Source organism: Trichechus manatus, unplaced genomic scaffold (genome assembly GCF_000243295.1).
Source record: "Trichechus manatus latirostris isolate Lorelei unplaced genomic scaffold, TriManLat1.0 scaffold00003, whole genome shotgun sequence".
Lineage (NCBI taxonomy): Eukaryota > Metazoa > Chordata > Mammalia > Sirenia > Trichechidae > Trichechus > Trichechus manatus.
Window position 1 is genome coordinate 26,784,656 of NW_004443939.1, and position 17,930 is coordinate 26,802,585.

Consider the following 17,930-nt stretch of genomic DNA (forward strand, 5'->3'; position numbering starts at 1 on the left):
ATTTTCATTTAGATGTTCAGTTTCAACGTAACATGCCCAAAATGGAACTCAAGACTTGTCCTCAAATCTGTTTCTCTTCTACTTTTTTTTCAGCTCTATAAATGTACCTCCATCTTTTTAATGTTTATAATATTCACTTAAAAATATAATAAAGAAGACAAAAATATTAAGTACATACCTGCTTTTATGCCACAGTTCTGTCATTAGTTTGAGATAACTTTTACAAATGGCTGGTTTCTTATCTGTTCGAGCTAGTCCTCCACAATCAAGAAAAAACTGTGTCAAAGGTGGGCTAATTAAAAACAAACAAGAAAAACGTCAGCATAGAATCATAGCTTAACACTGATCAACTTCTAGTCATTCAAAAGAACTGACAGCCCTAATCTCCCTTTTATAGCTAGGATTTTTCCCTACCATATTACCAAAGTCCTCCATGTTGCCAGATCCAATTAACACCTTTCATTCCCTCTCAATAGAGTCTGTCACAGGTGATTACCCCCTCATTCCTGAACAACCCTTCTCTTGACCACTGTAATGAACTTTTTTACTTTCCTCTTTCACAACTCTTTTTTTTTTTTTTGTTCTTTCTGTTCTTAATAGACATCTAAATATGAGGGTTCCTCAGGACTTGGTCTTATGACTTTCCCTTTCTTTACTATTTACTCTTTTCCCTGGGTGATCTTAAATTTCACATGCATGCCAATGATGGTCAAATTAACATAAAGGCAAATAGCTCATCTACACTCCAGACTTATATCAAATGCCCAAAATGATGGCTGTCATGGGCATCTCAAATTTAACACGCCCAAAGCTAACTTTCAAGTGGATCTTCTCTTCCTCTAGGCTTCTATATCCTAGAAAATGCTACAGCTATCCACCCAGTGGGTCAAGCTAGAAATTTATCAGGCTGTACAGTCTTTCATGAGTTTGACTAGCTTGAGGAAACCCCCTTGAATCTATTTACAGGAAATTAACTGGGCAAAGAACCAAACCCTGGCCTGTAATAAATTCACCCAGGCATTTGAAAGATACCCACTAAGCCATTTCTTAGGAACACTGTAACCTTATCATTCACATCTTTTCCAGTGAAATGAAAGGCGTTGCACAGTAAATTCACGGAAGCAGTACTGTGTAGGAGTCAATCTGGAGCAACACACAAATCTCAGATTCAAAAGTCTGCTCCAGTACTTAGTAGCTAGTAACCCTGGCAAAGGTATTTAAACCTCTGTTTTCTCATTTGTATAAAAAAGAAAACAACAGCTCTGACCTACAGGGTTCTTTCATAGTATGATTACATTACTATTATTAAACTTTATACCTCCTTTCTCTGTCTACCCCATCCATATGCTATCAACCAATTATTCTCTTAAAAAATGTTTATCTCCCCTTCATCCACTCCTTTCCTACCACCCTCGCTGGTGCAAGCTATCACCATTTCTTGCCCGAATTACAATAGCCTCCTAACTGATCTTCCTAATTCCATTTTCTTCCCTCTCTAATTCACTGTCCACATTTAAAATTTAGATTCGATTATTTAACTCCACTGTCGTAAAAACACTTCAATGGCTTCTTAACCAAACCAAAGCCGTTACCAACAAATCGATTTCAACTCATAGCAACCCTACAGGACAGAGTAGAACTGCCCCATAGGGTTTCCAAGGCTGTAATCTTTACAGAAGACTGCCACACCTTTCTCCTGCAGAGCAGCTGGTGGGTGTGAACAGCTGACCTTTCAATTAGCAGCTGAGTGCTTAATCACTGTGCCACCAGGGCTCCTTAATGGCTTCTTACTACCCTGAAAATAAAGACATACATGCTTAACGTGTCCTACATGACCTGGAACCTATGTCATGTCATTAACTCCCATACCCACTATACTCTTGTCATACAGGTTTTCTTCTGGTTCCTCAAAAACGTAAAGCTCTTTCCCAGCTCAAGGTTTTCACAGTGTTGATCCTTCTATCTGGAATGTTCTCCCCTCCCTACTTGCTCCTATCTACCTTGTAGCACTATGATTTCAAAAACAAAAATCAGGATTCTTTATGAGGCTTTCTACCTGGAGAAAAATATTTTCATTAGACTCGCTGAACTAAAAGGGATTCGAGGAATTAATTGCTTTAAGCTCATTTTCTATTTGTAAAAAGACAAATGATCTGTTCAAAGGCATACAACTACCTAGGGACTAAGCCAGAACAGCAGTCCTAAGAAACTGCAGGCACGCACAGAGCAACCCTTCTGAAACAACACTGGCTTATGTCCCAACCCAGATTCTAGTCTACGCTACCTTGGTAATTAACCAACATGAAGATATTTTCATTTTAAACTTTTAGTTAATCCACACAAATTTCTAAATGGGAGCATTTCAGAAAGTGAAAAAATATATACGCTCAGGAAGGTGAGGGAAGTATAGCTAGCAATTTATGGAATCCTGTTGGCAAGGGAAGGTCCCTGGGTGGCACAAAGTTTACTCGTGGCTACTGACCTAAAGGTTAGTGGTTCGAACCCACCCAACAGCCCTGTAGAAGAAAGGTCTGGCAATTTCTTCTATAAAGATTATAGCCAAGAAGATCCTACGGAGCAATTCTACCCTGTAACGTATGGGGTCACGATGAGTTGAAACAGACTTGACGGCAACAGATTTGATTTTGGGTTTTGTTGACTAGGGTAATTGAATAAAATTGTTAATCCTTTCCCATACTGCTGCTAATGTGTATTTCTTTCTTCCCCTCCTTTCTCTATTTTTTTCCTTAGTATACTACAAAAGCATAGTTTTATGCTCAAAGTGATCTCATAAAACTATACAAACAACCCAACAACAATAAAATTAGTTTCTCTACTTACCAATTGGAAAGGGCCTGCAAAGCTGCATTCATATAACAAGTATTTCCAATATTTTTCAAACCTGTAAGTCCTATTAAGAAAAAAAGTCAAAATTATGCTGTTATGGACAGAATTGTACCCCCCAAAATATGTGTCAACTTGGTTACGCCATGATTCCCAGTATTGTGTGGTTGTCCTCTATTTTGTGATCTGATGTACTTTTCCTATGTGTTGTAAATCCTAACCTTTATGCTGTTAATGAGGCAGGATTAAAGGCAGTTATATTAATGATACAGGACTCAATCTACAAGATTAGGTTGTATACTGAGTCAATCTCTTTTGAGATATGAAAGACCGAAGCGAGCAGAAAGGATAGGGACCTCATTACTACCAAGCGAGAAGAAAAAGGAGTGAAGCATGTCTTTTGGGCTTGGGGTGCCTGCACTGAGAAGCTCCGAGACCCAGGGGGAGATTGATGACAAGGACCTTCCCCTAGAGCCAACAGAGACAGAAAGCCTTCCCCTGGAGTTGGCACCCTGAATTTGGACTTCTAGCCTCCTGAACTGTGAAAGAATAACTTCCTCTTTGTTAAAGCCATCCACTTATGGCATTTCTTTATAGAGGCACTAGATAGTAACATATGCCATCATTCAATAATGCAAAAATAACTCAATTTTGTAGGAATTACTGAGTATGCAGCATGGTTCTCAAACTATGTTAAGCACTACAGAAATACAGTATAGCAACAGTCAACTCATAGAGAAGTCAGACTTTTGGAAACGTCAGAGTCACCAACTTATTGAGCTGTAAGAAAACTTCAGGAGTTCCTTGGGTGGTGTAAGCGGTTAAGCACTTGACAACTAACTGAAAGGCTGGCAGTTCAAACCCACCCAGAGGTGCCTCGGAAGAAAGGTCACAGCCTTAAAAATCCTGTGGAGCACAGTTATACTCTACAACCCACGGGGACCCCATGAATCGGACTCAACTTGACATCAAGTGGTTTGGTTTTAGTGACAGAACTCCAGTTATGTTAGTTTAATCCCTGAAATTTACAGAGGCAGAACAGCCTTTGCTATTGTCACTTAACTAAGAATATACATTTTAAAAGAGCACTAGTTCTGGAACTTACACTTTTCAGTACAACCAAATTTAATTATTGTGAGGAAGTTGTTTAATGACAATGCAAAAAAGCCATGTCATGATAAATGATAAACATCCTGTTCCTCCTCATTTCAATTTATTGCACTGAAAGCAATTTATTTATTAGGCTGAACTATATGAAACTGCCTATTTTCAACTTGTAAATGTGGCAATTTCATATGGTTTAACCTAATACAAGTTTAATCTAATACTGAATGATTTTATCTCTTCCGTATACATTCAAATCCACCTGTGTCAACTCACATCATTATTAAATTAAAAAATGAAGTAACATCAGATCATTCAAAAGTAAAATTAAAAATGCTACTTGGATTTAGAGCAAAAACACAAAGAAAATTTAAACTTCTAAGAATCACTAAAACATGGCCAAATTAACATTGGTTGATAAGTACTTGATAAAGTTAACAGAAATGGATAAAGGATAAATTCATTACTGTATCTGCAAATTCTATACCTTATATTAACATAGGTCTTCCACAGTTAATCTCTCAAATACTTCTCACAACAGTGTTGGGTGGGACTGGAACAGGTTTCTTCATTTTATAAACAAGGTAGCAGCTAAGCCTCAGCTGATTAGTAAATATGGGACTTCCTATCAAAATGGATCTTCCTACTCAAGTTCAATGCCCTTTTCACTCCTAGCTGTTTCATGGTATTGGCTAAAATAGCCTAATATATAAAGTAAAAGTATTTATATATTATCTCTACTACTGTGAGACTTTATATTAAAGTGTTCATTTATTGTCAGATAATTACTTAAAAATACACATAACCATATTCCAAATTGTCTAATCTGAAATATTTAAGTAATACTTTGTAGTGATTAAAAAAAAAAAAACTTGCCATCGAGTTGAATTTGACTCATAGCAACCATAAAGGACACAGTAAAACTGCCCCGTAGGGATTGCAAGGAGCAGCTGGTAGATTTGAACTGCTGACCTTTTGGTTAGCAGCCAAGCTCTTAACCACTGCTATTTTATCATATTATTATATCATAATTGAAATTATTATAAAATTTTAAAAAATTAAAATTCCCTAATGTCAACTATAAAAGAGAAAATTTAACTTTATACTAAGAACTGCGGGCATAAAAAAATTTGAAAAATTCCAAAGCAGTGGTTCTCAATGCAAAAGGGGTGGGGAACAAGGCAGAGGTGTATCAGAATCACCTCACTCTTTTTCCAAATCAATGTTGCCATGGAAATTCTGCTAAAAGGATACCTTAATACTTCCCCACAATCCCCTATTGCTGACAGGTAAGAATATAAAAACAGGTTGAGAACAGATCTAAAAAGATAAGTTAAGTAAAAAAGGTCGTAATAATTGCAAAAGAGAGATTGGGATCCCAGGTTTGGAAAAGTAATGCCAGATAAACCAAATACCACTCACGAAATCATCAGTTTGCTTTTTTTTTTTTACAAACACCATTTTACTAGATCAAATTTAGGTTTTATTTTTAAGTTATTGTTTCTGGAGTCCCTATCAGCTAGAGTTTGAAATTTCTGCATTATGCAGCTTCCTGAAGAAAAGAGCAGTGTCATATAAAGGAGGAGTGTTACACGGCAGAATTATTTTACCTCTTGCTTTAAGTTCATCTTCTTCTTCCACTTCTATATCCAGATCATCAAATACAGCAACCAGAGGAGTTTTTAACGTTGTGTTACTGGGTATTTTAAAATCCTTCATTACAAAAAAGATAACAAACCATAAGATGAAAAGAAACTAATATCTATACTCTAAAAAATTAATGAGATGTTATTTTATTAATAGAAACCTACATACAAATTTGTGATTTTAGTAATTAGAATAAAATTTACCATTAGATTCTGAAAGAAATAAGGATCTACACCAGGTAAAACCATGTCATTCTAGTTTTCTTAACATATGTACTTGAGTAATAAAACCACATTTTATAACTGACTTTTCAGAATTTAAACTCAACTAGCTCTAATTCAATGAGATCTCAATGCAGCTCTAAAGACCTTAGTGCACATATCCTATATTGTCTTTTCAAACTTTTACTAAATTTTTACAGGAAAAAAAATGCAGGTTTTTTTCACCAGAAAACACCAATTTATCTGTACACTTCTACAATCTAATACTTGTAACACTTATTTTGTATCCTTTTATGCATATTAGATAGCACAAACACTTATTTTAAAAGGTAATATAATATTCCAATATTAATTCCCCAGAACTAGCTTAAACTCAAGGGGTTACAACTGATGGCGTGTTGGCCAAATGCTAGCCCATACTGCTAAAAAAAAAGAAACAAACAAACAAAGCAACTTTGAACTAATATTTGAAGAATGATCAATAAAAATCAGAATTTCCAAGTCCTCTTGTAATATCAGAAGATCTAATAGCAACATGCATTTCGCTTGTACCCTTTGGTTCTACAATTTATTATTGCCCTATTCCTCCTCTATAATGCATGCACATGTAATTATACCCACCCATTTTAAACATCTACTGTACCTTTCTGGCATCTGTTACCAGACATTTCAGTAGGTCTCATATTACCACTTTTTTTTTTTTAAATAATTGATAAATTTTTATAAAGATGTTACATGCCCCTTACAAAGTATTTAAATACAGAGAAGTACAAAGGTTTAAAAAAATCCAAAACCTTACCACCAAAAACAAACTTCTGGTTTTTTTTAAAGGAAAAATCTTATTGATGACATTTGCATGGTTTCCAATATTCTCCTATTTTATAAACAAAGCTGTTATTAACTGGGTTAAAAACAACCTAGAAATTTTGCACATCTAAAGAAATTTGTACAAACAAGTTTTTTCTTCTGGGTAATTTATTCAACAATGTAATCACCACAAAGTTACACGAGATTAAGTTCAGGCCTTTTATGTATTAACATATTTACAAGGCATCTAAAAAGTATCAGTACACTTATTCTACCAGATTCAACATTCATTAGAGTTTACAAGCTATTATGGCAGGAATGGGAACAGACAGCTGTTTTACCTTACTTTGTGGAGAAGTATTCTGTGATTACTTTCGTTTGTATTTCTTTTGTGACCTTTCTATACTTATTCTTTCAACCAGCTTTCCAGATGAACACTAAGTATTGCCTTTACAGATTGTTATCTGTTGTTTATGTGATCTAAACTTTTAGTCATCCCATCATATTATTAATAATGTAAGATGAGTTCAAAAAAACTGCTATTTTCACATTATCAGGAGTTTCAAAAGAGGCTAAGCACATTTCTGAATGCCAAATCAGTGTCAGTGAGAAAGATAATGGTGGTGATTTATTAACCAGCCATTCAATTGTGAAACTGGAAATGCAACAAATATTCCATCTGAAGCATAATCAACTTAAATTATACCATGTGTGAAGCACGCAAATTTATTATCACGAACGTCCACCTAGAATGTGCACAGAGATAAAACAGAAAACTCTAACAGAGTTGGTATGAGAGAACACAAGTACAGAAATACAATATGTGATTTCCATAATACACTTGGGAAAGAACACTTGCTAATTTGTTAATCTAACTATACAGAACAAACGATGATCAGAATAAGTTAGGAAAAAACAATTCTAATTTCTTCACTTCCCTTCTCCTATTTTTATATGCCACCACTCATCTGTCAGTTTGTTGTATTATGGTGGCTTGCATGTTGCTGTGATGCTGCAAGCTTTGCCACCAGCATTTCAAATACCAGCAGGGTTACCTATGCTGGACAAGCTTCAGCAGAGCTTCCAGACTAAGACAAACTAGGAAGAACGACTTGGTCATTTACTTCTGGAAAAAAAAAAACCTGACCAGTGAAAACCTTACGAACAGCAGCAGAACACTGTCTGACACCGTGCTAGATGAGCCCCTCAGACTGGAAGCCAGTCAAACAAGACTGGAGAAGAGCTGCCTCCTCAACGTAGAGTTGACCTTAATGACATGGATGGAGTCAAGCTTTCAGGACCTTCATTTGCTGATGTGGCATGACTCAAAATGAGAAGAAACAGCTGCAAACATCCATTAATAATCGGAATGTGGATACGAAGTATGAATCTAGGAAAACAGGAAGTCATCAAAAATGAAATGGAACACATGAAGATGAATGTCCTAGGCATTAGTGAGCTGAAATGGACTGGTATTGGCCATTGTGAATCAGACAATCATGGTCTACTATGCAGGGAATGACAAACTGAAGAGGAATGGCGTCGCATTCATCATCAAAAAGAACATTTTCAAGATCTATCCTGAGGCACAATGCTGTCGGTGATCGGATAATATCCCCACGCCTATAAGGAAGATCAGTTAATACAACTATTATGCAAATCTACGCATCAACTAATAATGCCAAAGATGAAGAATTTGAAATTTTTTACCAACTACTGTAGTCTGAAATTGACAGAACATGTAATCAAGATACATTGATAATTACAGGTGATTGAAATGCGAAAGGTGGAAACAAAGAAAAAGGACCAGTAGTTGGAAAATATGGCCTTGGTGATAGAAATGATGCCGGAGATTGCATGATAGAATTTTGTAAGATCAACAACCTATGCATTGCAAATACCTTTTCTCAACAACATAAATGGTGACAATACACATGGACCTGGCCAGATGGAATACACAGGAATCAAATCTACTACATCTATGGAAAGAGCCAATGGAGAAGCTCAATATCAACAGTCAGAACAAGGCCAGGGGCCAACTGCAGAACAGATCATCAATTGCTCATATGCAAGTTCAAGTTGAAACTGAAGAAAATTAAAACAAGTCCACAAGACCCAACGTACAGCCTTCAGTATATTCTACCTGAATTTGGGGACCATCTCAAGAACAGATCTGATGCACTGAACACTAATGACCAAAGACCAGATGAGTTGTAGGATGGTATCAAGGACATCATACATGGTGAAAGCAAAAGATCATTAAAAAGACAGGAAAGAAAGAAAAGACCAAGCTCGATGTCAGAAGATACTCTGAAATTTGTTACTGAATGTAGAGTAGCTAAAGCAAATGGAAGGAATGATGAAGGAATAGAGCTGAACAGAAGATTTCAAAGGGCAGCTCGAGAAGACAAAACAAAGTATTATAACAAAACGTGCAAAGATCTGGAGTTAGAAAACCAAAAGGAAAGAACCCGCTTGGCAGTTCTCAAGCTGAAAGAACTGAAGAAAAAATTCAGACCTCAAGTTGCAATACTGAAGGAGTCTATGGGCAAAATTTTGAATGACACAGGAAACATCAAAAGAAGATGGAAGGAATACATAGTCACTGTACCAAAAAGAACTGTTGATGTTCAAACATTTCAGGATGTAGTATATGATCAAGAACCAATGGTTTTGAAGGAAGAATTCCAAGCTGCACTGTAGACACTGGTGAAAACAAGGCTACAGGAATTGATGGAATAACACTTGAGATGTTTCAACAAACAGATGCAATGCTGGAAGTGCTCACTCATCTATGCTAAGAAATGTGAAAGACAGCTACCTGGCCAACCATCTGGAAAAGATCCATACTTGTGCCCATTCCAAAGAAAGGTGATTGAACAGAATGTGGAAATTATCGAACAGTATCATTAATATCATAAACAAGTAAAATTTGGCTGAAGATCATTCAAAAATGGTTGTAGCAGTACATCGACAGAAAACGGCTAGAAATTCAAGCTGGATTTCAGAAGAACATGGAATGAGGGATATCACTGCTGATGTCACACTGACTGAAAGCAGAGAATACCAAAAAGATGTTTAATCTGTGTTTTACTGACTATGCAAAGGCATTCGACTGTGTGGATCATAACAAATTATGGATATCATTATGAAGAATGGCAATTCCAGAACCCTTAATTGTGCTCATGAGGAACCTATACAGAGACCCAGAGGCAGTCATTCTAACAAAACAAGGGGATACTGCATGATTTAAAATCAGAAAAGGTGTGTGTCAGGGTTATAGCTTTCACCATACTTATTCAACCTGTAAAATGAGCAAACAATCCGAGAAGCTGGATTATATGAAGAAGAACATGGCATTAGAATTGGAGGAAGGCTCATTAACAACCTGCATTATGCAGATGACCCAACCTTGCTTGCTGAAAGCAAAGAGGACTTGAAGCACTTACTGATGAAGGTCAAAGGCTATAGCCTTCAGTATGGATTATACCTTAACATAAAGAAAACAAAAATCCTCACAACTGGACCAATAAGCAACATCACGATAAATGGAGAAAAGACTGAAGTTGTCAAGGATTTCATTTAACTTGGATCCACAATCAACACCCAAGGAAGCAGCAGTCAAGAAATCAAACAACGTATCGTATTGGGCAAATCTGCTGCAAAAGATCTCTTTAAAGTGTTAAAAACCAAAGATATTACCTTGAGGACCAAGGTGCGTCTGACTCAAGCCATGGCATTTTCAATCACCTTATACACATGTGAAGGCTGGAAAACGAATGAGGAAGACCGAAGAAGAACTGATGCCTTTGCATTTTTGGTGTTGGCAAGAATACTGAATATATCACGTATTGCCAGAAAAACAAACAAGTCTGTCTTGGAAGAAGTACAGCCAGAGTGCTCCTTGGAAGTGCGGATGGTGAGACTTTATCTCACGTAGTTTGGACATGTTATCAGGAGGGACTAGTTCCTGGAGAAGGACATCATGCTTGGTAAAGTAGAGGGTTAGCAAAAAAGAGGAAGACCCTTGATGAGATGGACTGACACAGTGTCTGCAACAATGCGTTCAAACATAGCAACAATTCTGAGGATGGCACAAGACCAGGCAGTGTTTTGTTCTGTTGTACACAGCGTCACTATGAGTTGGAACCGACTCAATGGAACTTAACGACAACAACCACATTTTTATATGACTAAGACATTTTGAAAATTAAGTGATCAATTTTTGTAAGCCTACACATGTTTTGTGAGAGTCTCTTGATCCAACCAGAGAAAAATCATTAACCAAAGACTAATGCTAAGCATTATTATATTCTATCTGGTTCTCAAAAAATTAGTAAAATGTTCGCAGTAATATAATTGGGGTCCAGAAAGAGGGAAATTAAGTGAATGGGGAAAGGGAGCTATATTAATTTGTGCCTGCCTTTCTCTATCAAAGAAGGCCTACTACATCTTCCTAGAATCAGATTTGCTAGAAAAAGATGAACACTATTTAAACCCGTTTTTTTTAAATGCTCTTAAAATTCCTTAGTTGTTTTTCTATCTTTGGATAGGAAGGCTTCAATCTCACCCTAATCTTTCACTCTATGAAAGAACAAAGGTCAGTGTGAGTGATTTATTTGAAGAGAAAAAGAGCCATATTACTGAAATCTTTTAAAGTACAGGTTGGGAAAATTCTTTTAAATTTCAGCTATATGATCATATCTGAAATTAATTATTTGATATTTGTAACTAAATGGATTTCGATTACCTGGACACTGTTTTCTTGTGTTGGGTGAAGTTGTCTTACATGAGGCAATGAAGGCTGAGCTCCTAATTTCCTATCCAAAAACACTTCTTTGCTGCAAGCATAACACCATACTCGAAGAGTGGTAAGGTTCACAGTTAGATAATGCTTTGTCTCCTGTATAATTTCAGGGTGAGGAGGGAGGGGGAACAAAATTAGACATAAATGAAGAACACTTCAAAAGATCATAGAAGATAAACCGCTGGCCTTTGATAAGTAATATGCTCCAAAGAGAAGAGCTAAACTATAGTGCAAGAAAAATTCTTTAGATAAACTGCTAGAGTACAGTGAATAATAACAATATGTAACCCTACTCTAGAAGTTATTTTATTATCATTTTTTTCCACTATACATTATACGAACATAAACATAAAAGCATGAGAGTCTCTGCTTTGCTGTTACTGAGTAAGTACAATCAAGACAATAACTGATAAAAACAGGTAACTATTCCAGGAAATCAGAAAGGCAAAAGGATTCAAATGACATGAGTCAAAGCAAAAAACCACTCAATCAACAGTGAAAAATATGATCTTGGACGGATAAAAGTCCAGCCTTTCTCAACTGAAGTTCTGTAAAAGAAGCAGGCCCTACAAAAAAATGATTTGAGTGACTATTTTCTCAATCCTCCCAAGGATGGTACATAGCTAGTACCTTCTATATGTATATAAGAGAAGTTAATTAATTATACACAGTGATGTCTTAAAGCCTTGGCATATTCGAGCTTAATTAATTCTCTTGAGGCTTAACTAATTCTTTTGAGGAACCCTGCTGAGAACGGCTGGATGCTGAAGAGATTATCAATGTGAAAAACACGCAGTTCATTCTCAAGAAATTTATAGTCTAGAATGGGAGCACAGGCTAGTACAGGTAGTCCCCGACGTATGTCGTATTTCAGTTACGCTGAACCGCCCTTACGACCGTCCTTTTTTTCAGGGGCTACATCTTATCGTTAGTAATATGTATTACATACAATGCTGCAGTATATAATTTGCTGATGTTATCATTCTCACATTTTCACTTGCAAATGTTTATATGTAATGTTTCCAATCAAGAAAAAATGAGGTGTTTGACTTACATCAGAACCAACTTATGACAGTGTTGTCGGAAGGGAACCCCATCCTACGTCAGGCACTGCCTGTACTATAAAAGAGGCATGCACAGATTTACACAGGAAGCAAAAAACAACCAGAGCGAAGTAGAAAGGGGACTCCAGTCAAAAAGACTTAAATGGTGTATGTTTGGCTATGTATATTTTCACCAAAAAAAAAGGTCAAGGGAGAGGGTTGACATGTCATGGGGTTGTTAACCAATGTCATAAAACAACATGTGTACTACTGTTTCATGAGAAACTATCTGTTCTGTAAACCTTCACCTGAAGTACAATAAAAAAATTTAAAAAAATAAAAATTAAAAAAAGACTTAAAGGAAAAGGTAATTTTTAAGATGAGATTTAAAGAAGTTAGTGAGACCCTGTCATAACTCTAAGGAGCTCTGGTGGCACAGTGGTTAAAGCACTCAGCTGCAAACCAAAAGGTCGGCAGTTGAAATCCACCAACAGCTCTGCAAGAAAAATAATGTGGCAGTTCTACTCCAACCTATAAGGTCACTGTGAGTCGGAATTCACTTGAGGGCAATGGGTTTGGTTTGGTTTGGGTCACAACTCTAAGCATCCACTCTCTGACCTTGACAACAACCTAATATTCCAGCTATCATCTCCACCCATCTGGAGGTGTACTTCTTAAATGTCTCTTAATACAACTTCATTCTAGTGTTGATTTTCTTAACAATCCCCCCCCCCGCCATCTTTCACAGAGAGCATAAACTAAGCTTTAATTCAATTTACCTAAAAGGCACAAAATTTTGAATTACAACTTGAATTAATAATTTGTATACACCTTTACTTTCCCTCAGACTCACTAAAAAGGTCTTGCATTAAAGTCTTCTATATACATACCTGAGAATGTATGGTGCTATGATCCACTTGTGATTCACCACAGCCAACATATGAACATCTATTCTATAAATAATTATACAAAAAAGGAAATGAGGTATTTTGTAACATAAATATGTGTGTGTATAAATATATAATAGCATATATATTACAATTAAACTTTGATCACTTATTTTAACTCAATGTTTCAATGACTTTCCATAGTCAGTTAATTTAACCAAAAGATCTCATACACAAAAGAACAGAATATTTCTAAGCTAAAAACTATGTGACCTCTAATAAAAGGCAAGCATAACATATCCCAGAGTGATTTATTAAATCTCCGCAAAAGCACTGTAAATAAAAACGCTTCCAAAGTTTAAGTTTAAATTTTGTTGTCAATTTTTAAAGTACATTCATTTATCAAATTCTTTAAGTGTCAAATTTTTGTTCCTGGTTATCATTTTACAGATCCATATTTTTCCTAACAGGAAACTTTTGAGAAAAAACATACCTCCAGGCATGCCCAAAGATTTGGTCCTCTGACTTTACAATCCTGACAAGCACCCTAAGAAAAGAGATCATTCTGACATTATTGTTATAGTGACATGCCCTAACACACACAATTCACCAATAACTTCAAAATTGGGACTCACGAGCATACAGCACTACAGTAATTTATAAAAAACTGCCTTTTTGAGAGAATCTGATTTTCCATGGAAAAAAGAAAATCTGTATCTTACATGAGATTTTTGTATTAAATCTTCTTTTGTTATTTCTCCAACTGAATCCAAATGTGGACAATGATTTCGAAAAGCTGACATTTTGCTAGAAATTTTTCCCTGTTTTCCCAAGCTTTCCAAATGAGGCAATATCTATAGGAAAAGTGACAAAAAAACAATTAAAAATGCTAAAACATTAAAAACAAAATTAAAAAAGGTAACAGAATAAATGTTTACCCCTTTGTTCTACAAAAAAAAATACATGTTAAAACAGTCACAAATGAGTTGTGTAACTGAGGTTAATTCCAGCACTGGAAATTTCTATACCACATGAACATTTTATTAAAACCAACACCTATAAAGCAATGTAGTTTGGTTCTCCATGCCTTTTGCTACTTTCCCCTTCTCTGTCAGCCATTTCACTTTGTAGTGGTAAATAACAAAAAGAGAAAAAAATTCAAGTTACTCAAATATAAAGGAGCCCTGGTGGAGCAGTGGTTAAGTGCTCAGCTGCTAACCAAAAGGTCGCCGATTCAAACTCACCAGGCCCTCCGTGAAAGAATGATGTGTCAGTCTGCTTCCATAAAGACTTACAGCCTTGGAAAACCTACGGGGCAGTCTTTACTATAGGGTCTACTCTGTCCTAAAGGGTCACTAGGAGCAGTCAACAGCAATGGGTTTTCTTTTTTGTTTGGAGCCCTGGTGGCACAGTGGTTAAGAGCTCAGCTGCTAACCAAAAGGTTGGCAGTTTGAATCCACCAGCTGTTCCTTGGAAATCCTATGGGGCAGTTCAACTCTGCCCTAAAGGGTAGCTGTAAGTCGGAATCAACTCAACAGCAACGGGTTTGAGTTTTGGTTATATAGCATCTACAGAAACTAGTTTTGGTTTTTTAGTTTATATACCTTAGGGGAAGAGTCCCTGGGTGGCACAAATAGTTAAGTGCTCTACTAGGAACCAAAACGTTGGCAGTGGGAACCCATCCAGAGCTGCCCTCAAAGACAGATGGCAGAGTAGTCAGACGCTTCTGGTGGACCCTCTTACAACAAAGACCCGAAAAAACAAGTGATTTGATTATATATGGCAATCTGGGGGCCCTGAACATCAAAGGCAGAGTTAAGGAACCAGACTGAGTGGCAGGGGAGGGAGAGATGGTTCGGAAGCAGCGAGGAGGTGCCAGACCTGAGCCGGTGAGAGCCTGAGCCATTCAGGCCTGATCCGCTTGAGGGTGAGCGGTGAGGCAGGCAAGCAGCCATGCTCGGGAGGCGTATTCCACACTAGGAGAGACCCAGCGCCAGAGAGTCTACACGGCCACCCAGAAACAGTGAGAAACAGCCCCCATCGGTGAAAGACAAGTACTTGCGTATGGCTTACCGTGCAGATTAAAAACAACCCCCTTAGTGAAAAACCTCTCTCCCACTTACCTCCCCACTCCCTGCTCTGCACTGGATCCCGGACGGGCTTCAGCAATTGCCGAGTCCCCTGGGCCAAAAGTAGGATCCATCACAAGCCCGGAGCCATTCTCCCTACCTTGGAGAGTGAACAAATTAACAAACAGGTAAAAATAAACTGCCGGCTCCCCTAAGCCAAGAACCCAGGGTAGGCACAGCTCCTTTGCCTAGGCACACGCATAAGGGATCCACGGGCTTTGAGTGCCTTTCCTCCTCTATAAACTTGTGTGGGCCCATCTCAACTGCGTAGGCCCTCATCATTACCACAGTACAACAGGGTATATACTGGAAATCTAACTTCAACTATTTCAGCTGTGAAATGGCAGGTTCTTGACATTTGACACTGCATGCCCATTAAACCTTCACCTACGCATATCAGGGGTGTGAGGACTAGTGGCTCCACCCATGCCACCTAGCTACCTGCGATAGGGGCCCATGAATAAAAGGTGTCCCCCAGTCCTGACAGCCAACAGCATTAGGTGCTCATAGTCTGGCTGTAAAACTCACCCACCTACATGCTCTAAGGAACAGGGACACGCCTTCCTTCTGGACACTCAGGGGCAACTGTCAGCCCTTTGCCTTGCTCAGACTGTGTCCCCCTGCTGCACCAGATGCCTGTGCCTACACCAATCACCCATGCCTGTCCAGCACTGTGAGAGCCTACACCACACACTTGGTGGCTATCTACCTGGCCACCTAGGCTGAATCCATACAGGAGGAGTGGGCGGACTCTTGAGCTCACATACTTAGTAACAGGACATTAGAGCTTCAAAGGTGCCGATAATCAAACTAGCTCATACAGGCAGCCTATTTGGGCATATCAAAACAAGAAGCTAGGACACAGTAAGCAAACATAAATATAATAACTTATTGATGGCTCAGAGACAACAGTCAATATCATATCACATAAAGAAGCAACCCATGATGGCTTCAGCAAGCTTCCAAAACAATGAATCTAGAAATTTTCCAGAGAAGGAAAAATTTCTTTGAATTACTGGAGGCAGAACACAAAAGATTAATATACAGAACTCTTCAAGAAATTAGGAAGGAAATTAAGCAAAACGCAGAACATGCAATAGAGGAAATTAAAAAGATTAGAGAAGAGCATAATGACTAATTTAACAGGCTGTAAGAATCCATATAGACAGCAATCAGACATCCAGAAGATAAACAATAAAATTTCAGAATTAGACAACTCAATAGAAAGTCATAGGAGCAGAACTGAGGTAATGGAAGTCAGAATTAGTGAGACTGAATATAAAGCACTTGACACCAATTTATTTGATAAAAAATCAGACAGAAGGATTTTAAAAAATGAAGAAACCCTAAGAAGTATGTGAGACTCTATCAAGACCAATAACCTACAAGTGACTGGAGTACCAGAACAGGAGACGATAACAGAAAATACAGAGAGAATTGTTGAAGATTTGTTGGCAGAAAACTTTCCTGACACCGTGAAAGATGACAAGATATCTATCCAAGATGCTCATCAAACCCCACATAAGGTAGATCCCAAAAGAAAGTCACCAAGACATATTATAATCAACCTTATCAAAACGAAAGATAGAGAATTTTAAGAGCGGCTAGGGATAAATGAAAAGTCATCTACAAAAGAGAGTCAATAAGAATAAGCTTATACTACTCAGCAGAAATCATGCAGGCAAGAAGGCGATGGGATGGCACATATAAAGCCTTGAAAGAAAAAAACTGCCAGCCAAGAATTGTATATACAGCAAAGCTGTCTCTCAAATATGATGGCAAAATTAGGGCATTTCCAGATAAACAGAAGTTTAGGGAACTGGCAAAAACCAAACCAAAATTACAAGAAATACTAAAGGGAGTCCTCCGCTTAGAAAATCAGTAACATCAGATAACAATCCAAGACTAGAACACAGGACAGAGCAACCAGATATCAACCCAGATAGGGAAGTCACAAAAGTAAATTAAAGCTAAAGCACTGAAAATAGGGAAACAGATGTGAATATGTAAAACATGACAACATTAAAACAAAACAGAGGGACTTAAAAAATGTAGACATATGTATGGCCCCCAGACACCCTTTTAGCTCAGTGAAGTCATTTCCAAGGTTCACTGTTTAGCCGGGGCGTGTACAGCCCCATAAAACCAAATGGGACTAATGAGGCACAGCAGTCCAGGGACAAGGGCCAGAAAGCAGAAGGGGACAGGAAACCTGGTGATAGGGAACTCAAGGTTGAGTAAGGATAGTGTTGATGTGTTGTGAGGTTGTTAACCATTGTCATAGGGCAACATGTGTGCTAACTGTTAAATGAGAAACTACTTTGTTCTGTAAGCCTTCATCTAAAGTGAGACTAGTAGCACAATTGGAAGAGTGTAGTCGATGTTACTGAACTGTGCATGTAGAAATTTTTGAAATGGTGTATCTTTGGCCATGTATATTT

At 37.5% G+C, this 17,930-nt stretch overlaps 1 protein-coding gene across 8 annotated transcripts in view; it reads right to left on the reverse strand.

Annotated features, from left to right (window-relative positions):
• Positions 1-17,930, reverse strand: part of USP33 (ubiquitin specific peptidase 33) — a 78,671-nt gene that overhangs the window by 33,998 nt on the left and 26,743 nt on the right. For 3 of the 8 annotated variants that reach the window (XM_023731216.1, XM_023731219.1, XM_023731210.1), the window contains exons 2-9: positions 14,083-14,214; positions 13,854-13,907; positions 13,364-13,426; positions 11,374-11,526; positions 6,616-6,690; positions 5,559-5,661; positions 2,842-2,911; positions 179-292 (exon numbers count right to left, since the gene is read on the reverse strand). In XM_023731216.1, coding sequence (XP_023586984.1) covers positions 179-292; positions 2,842-2,911; positions 5,559-5,661; positions 6,616-6,690; positions 11,374-11,526; positions 13,364-13,426; positions 13,854-13,907; positions 14,083-14,163 — 713 coding nt within the window. In that variant the 5' untranslated portion in view covers positions 14,164-14,214. Of the gene's footprint in view, positions 1-178; positions 293-2,841; positions 2,912-5,558; positions 5,662-6,615; positions 6,691-11,373; positions 11,527-13,363; positions 13,427-13,853; positions 13,908-14,082; positions 14,215-15,483; positions 15,546-17,930 lie in introns of those variants that run through there. The other 5 variants (XM_023731245.1, XM_023731239.1, XM_004369077.2 and 2 more) reach the window with 3 other exon arrangements.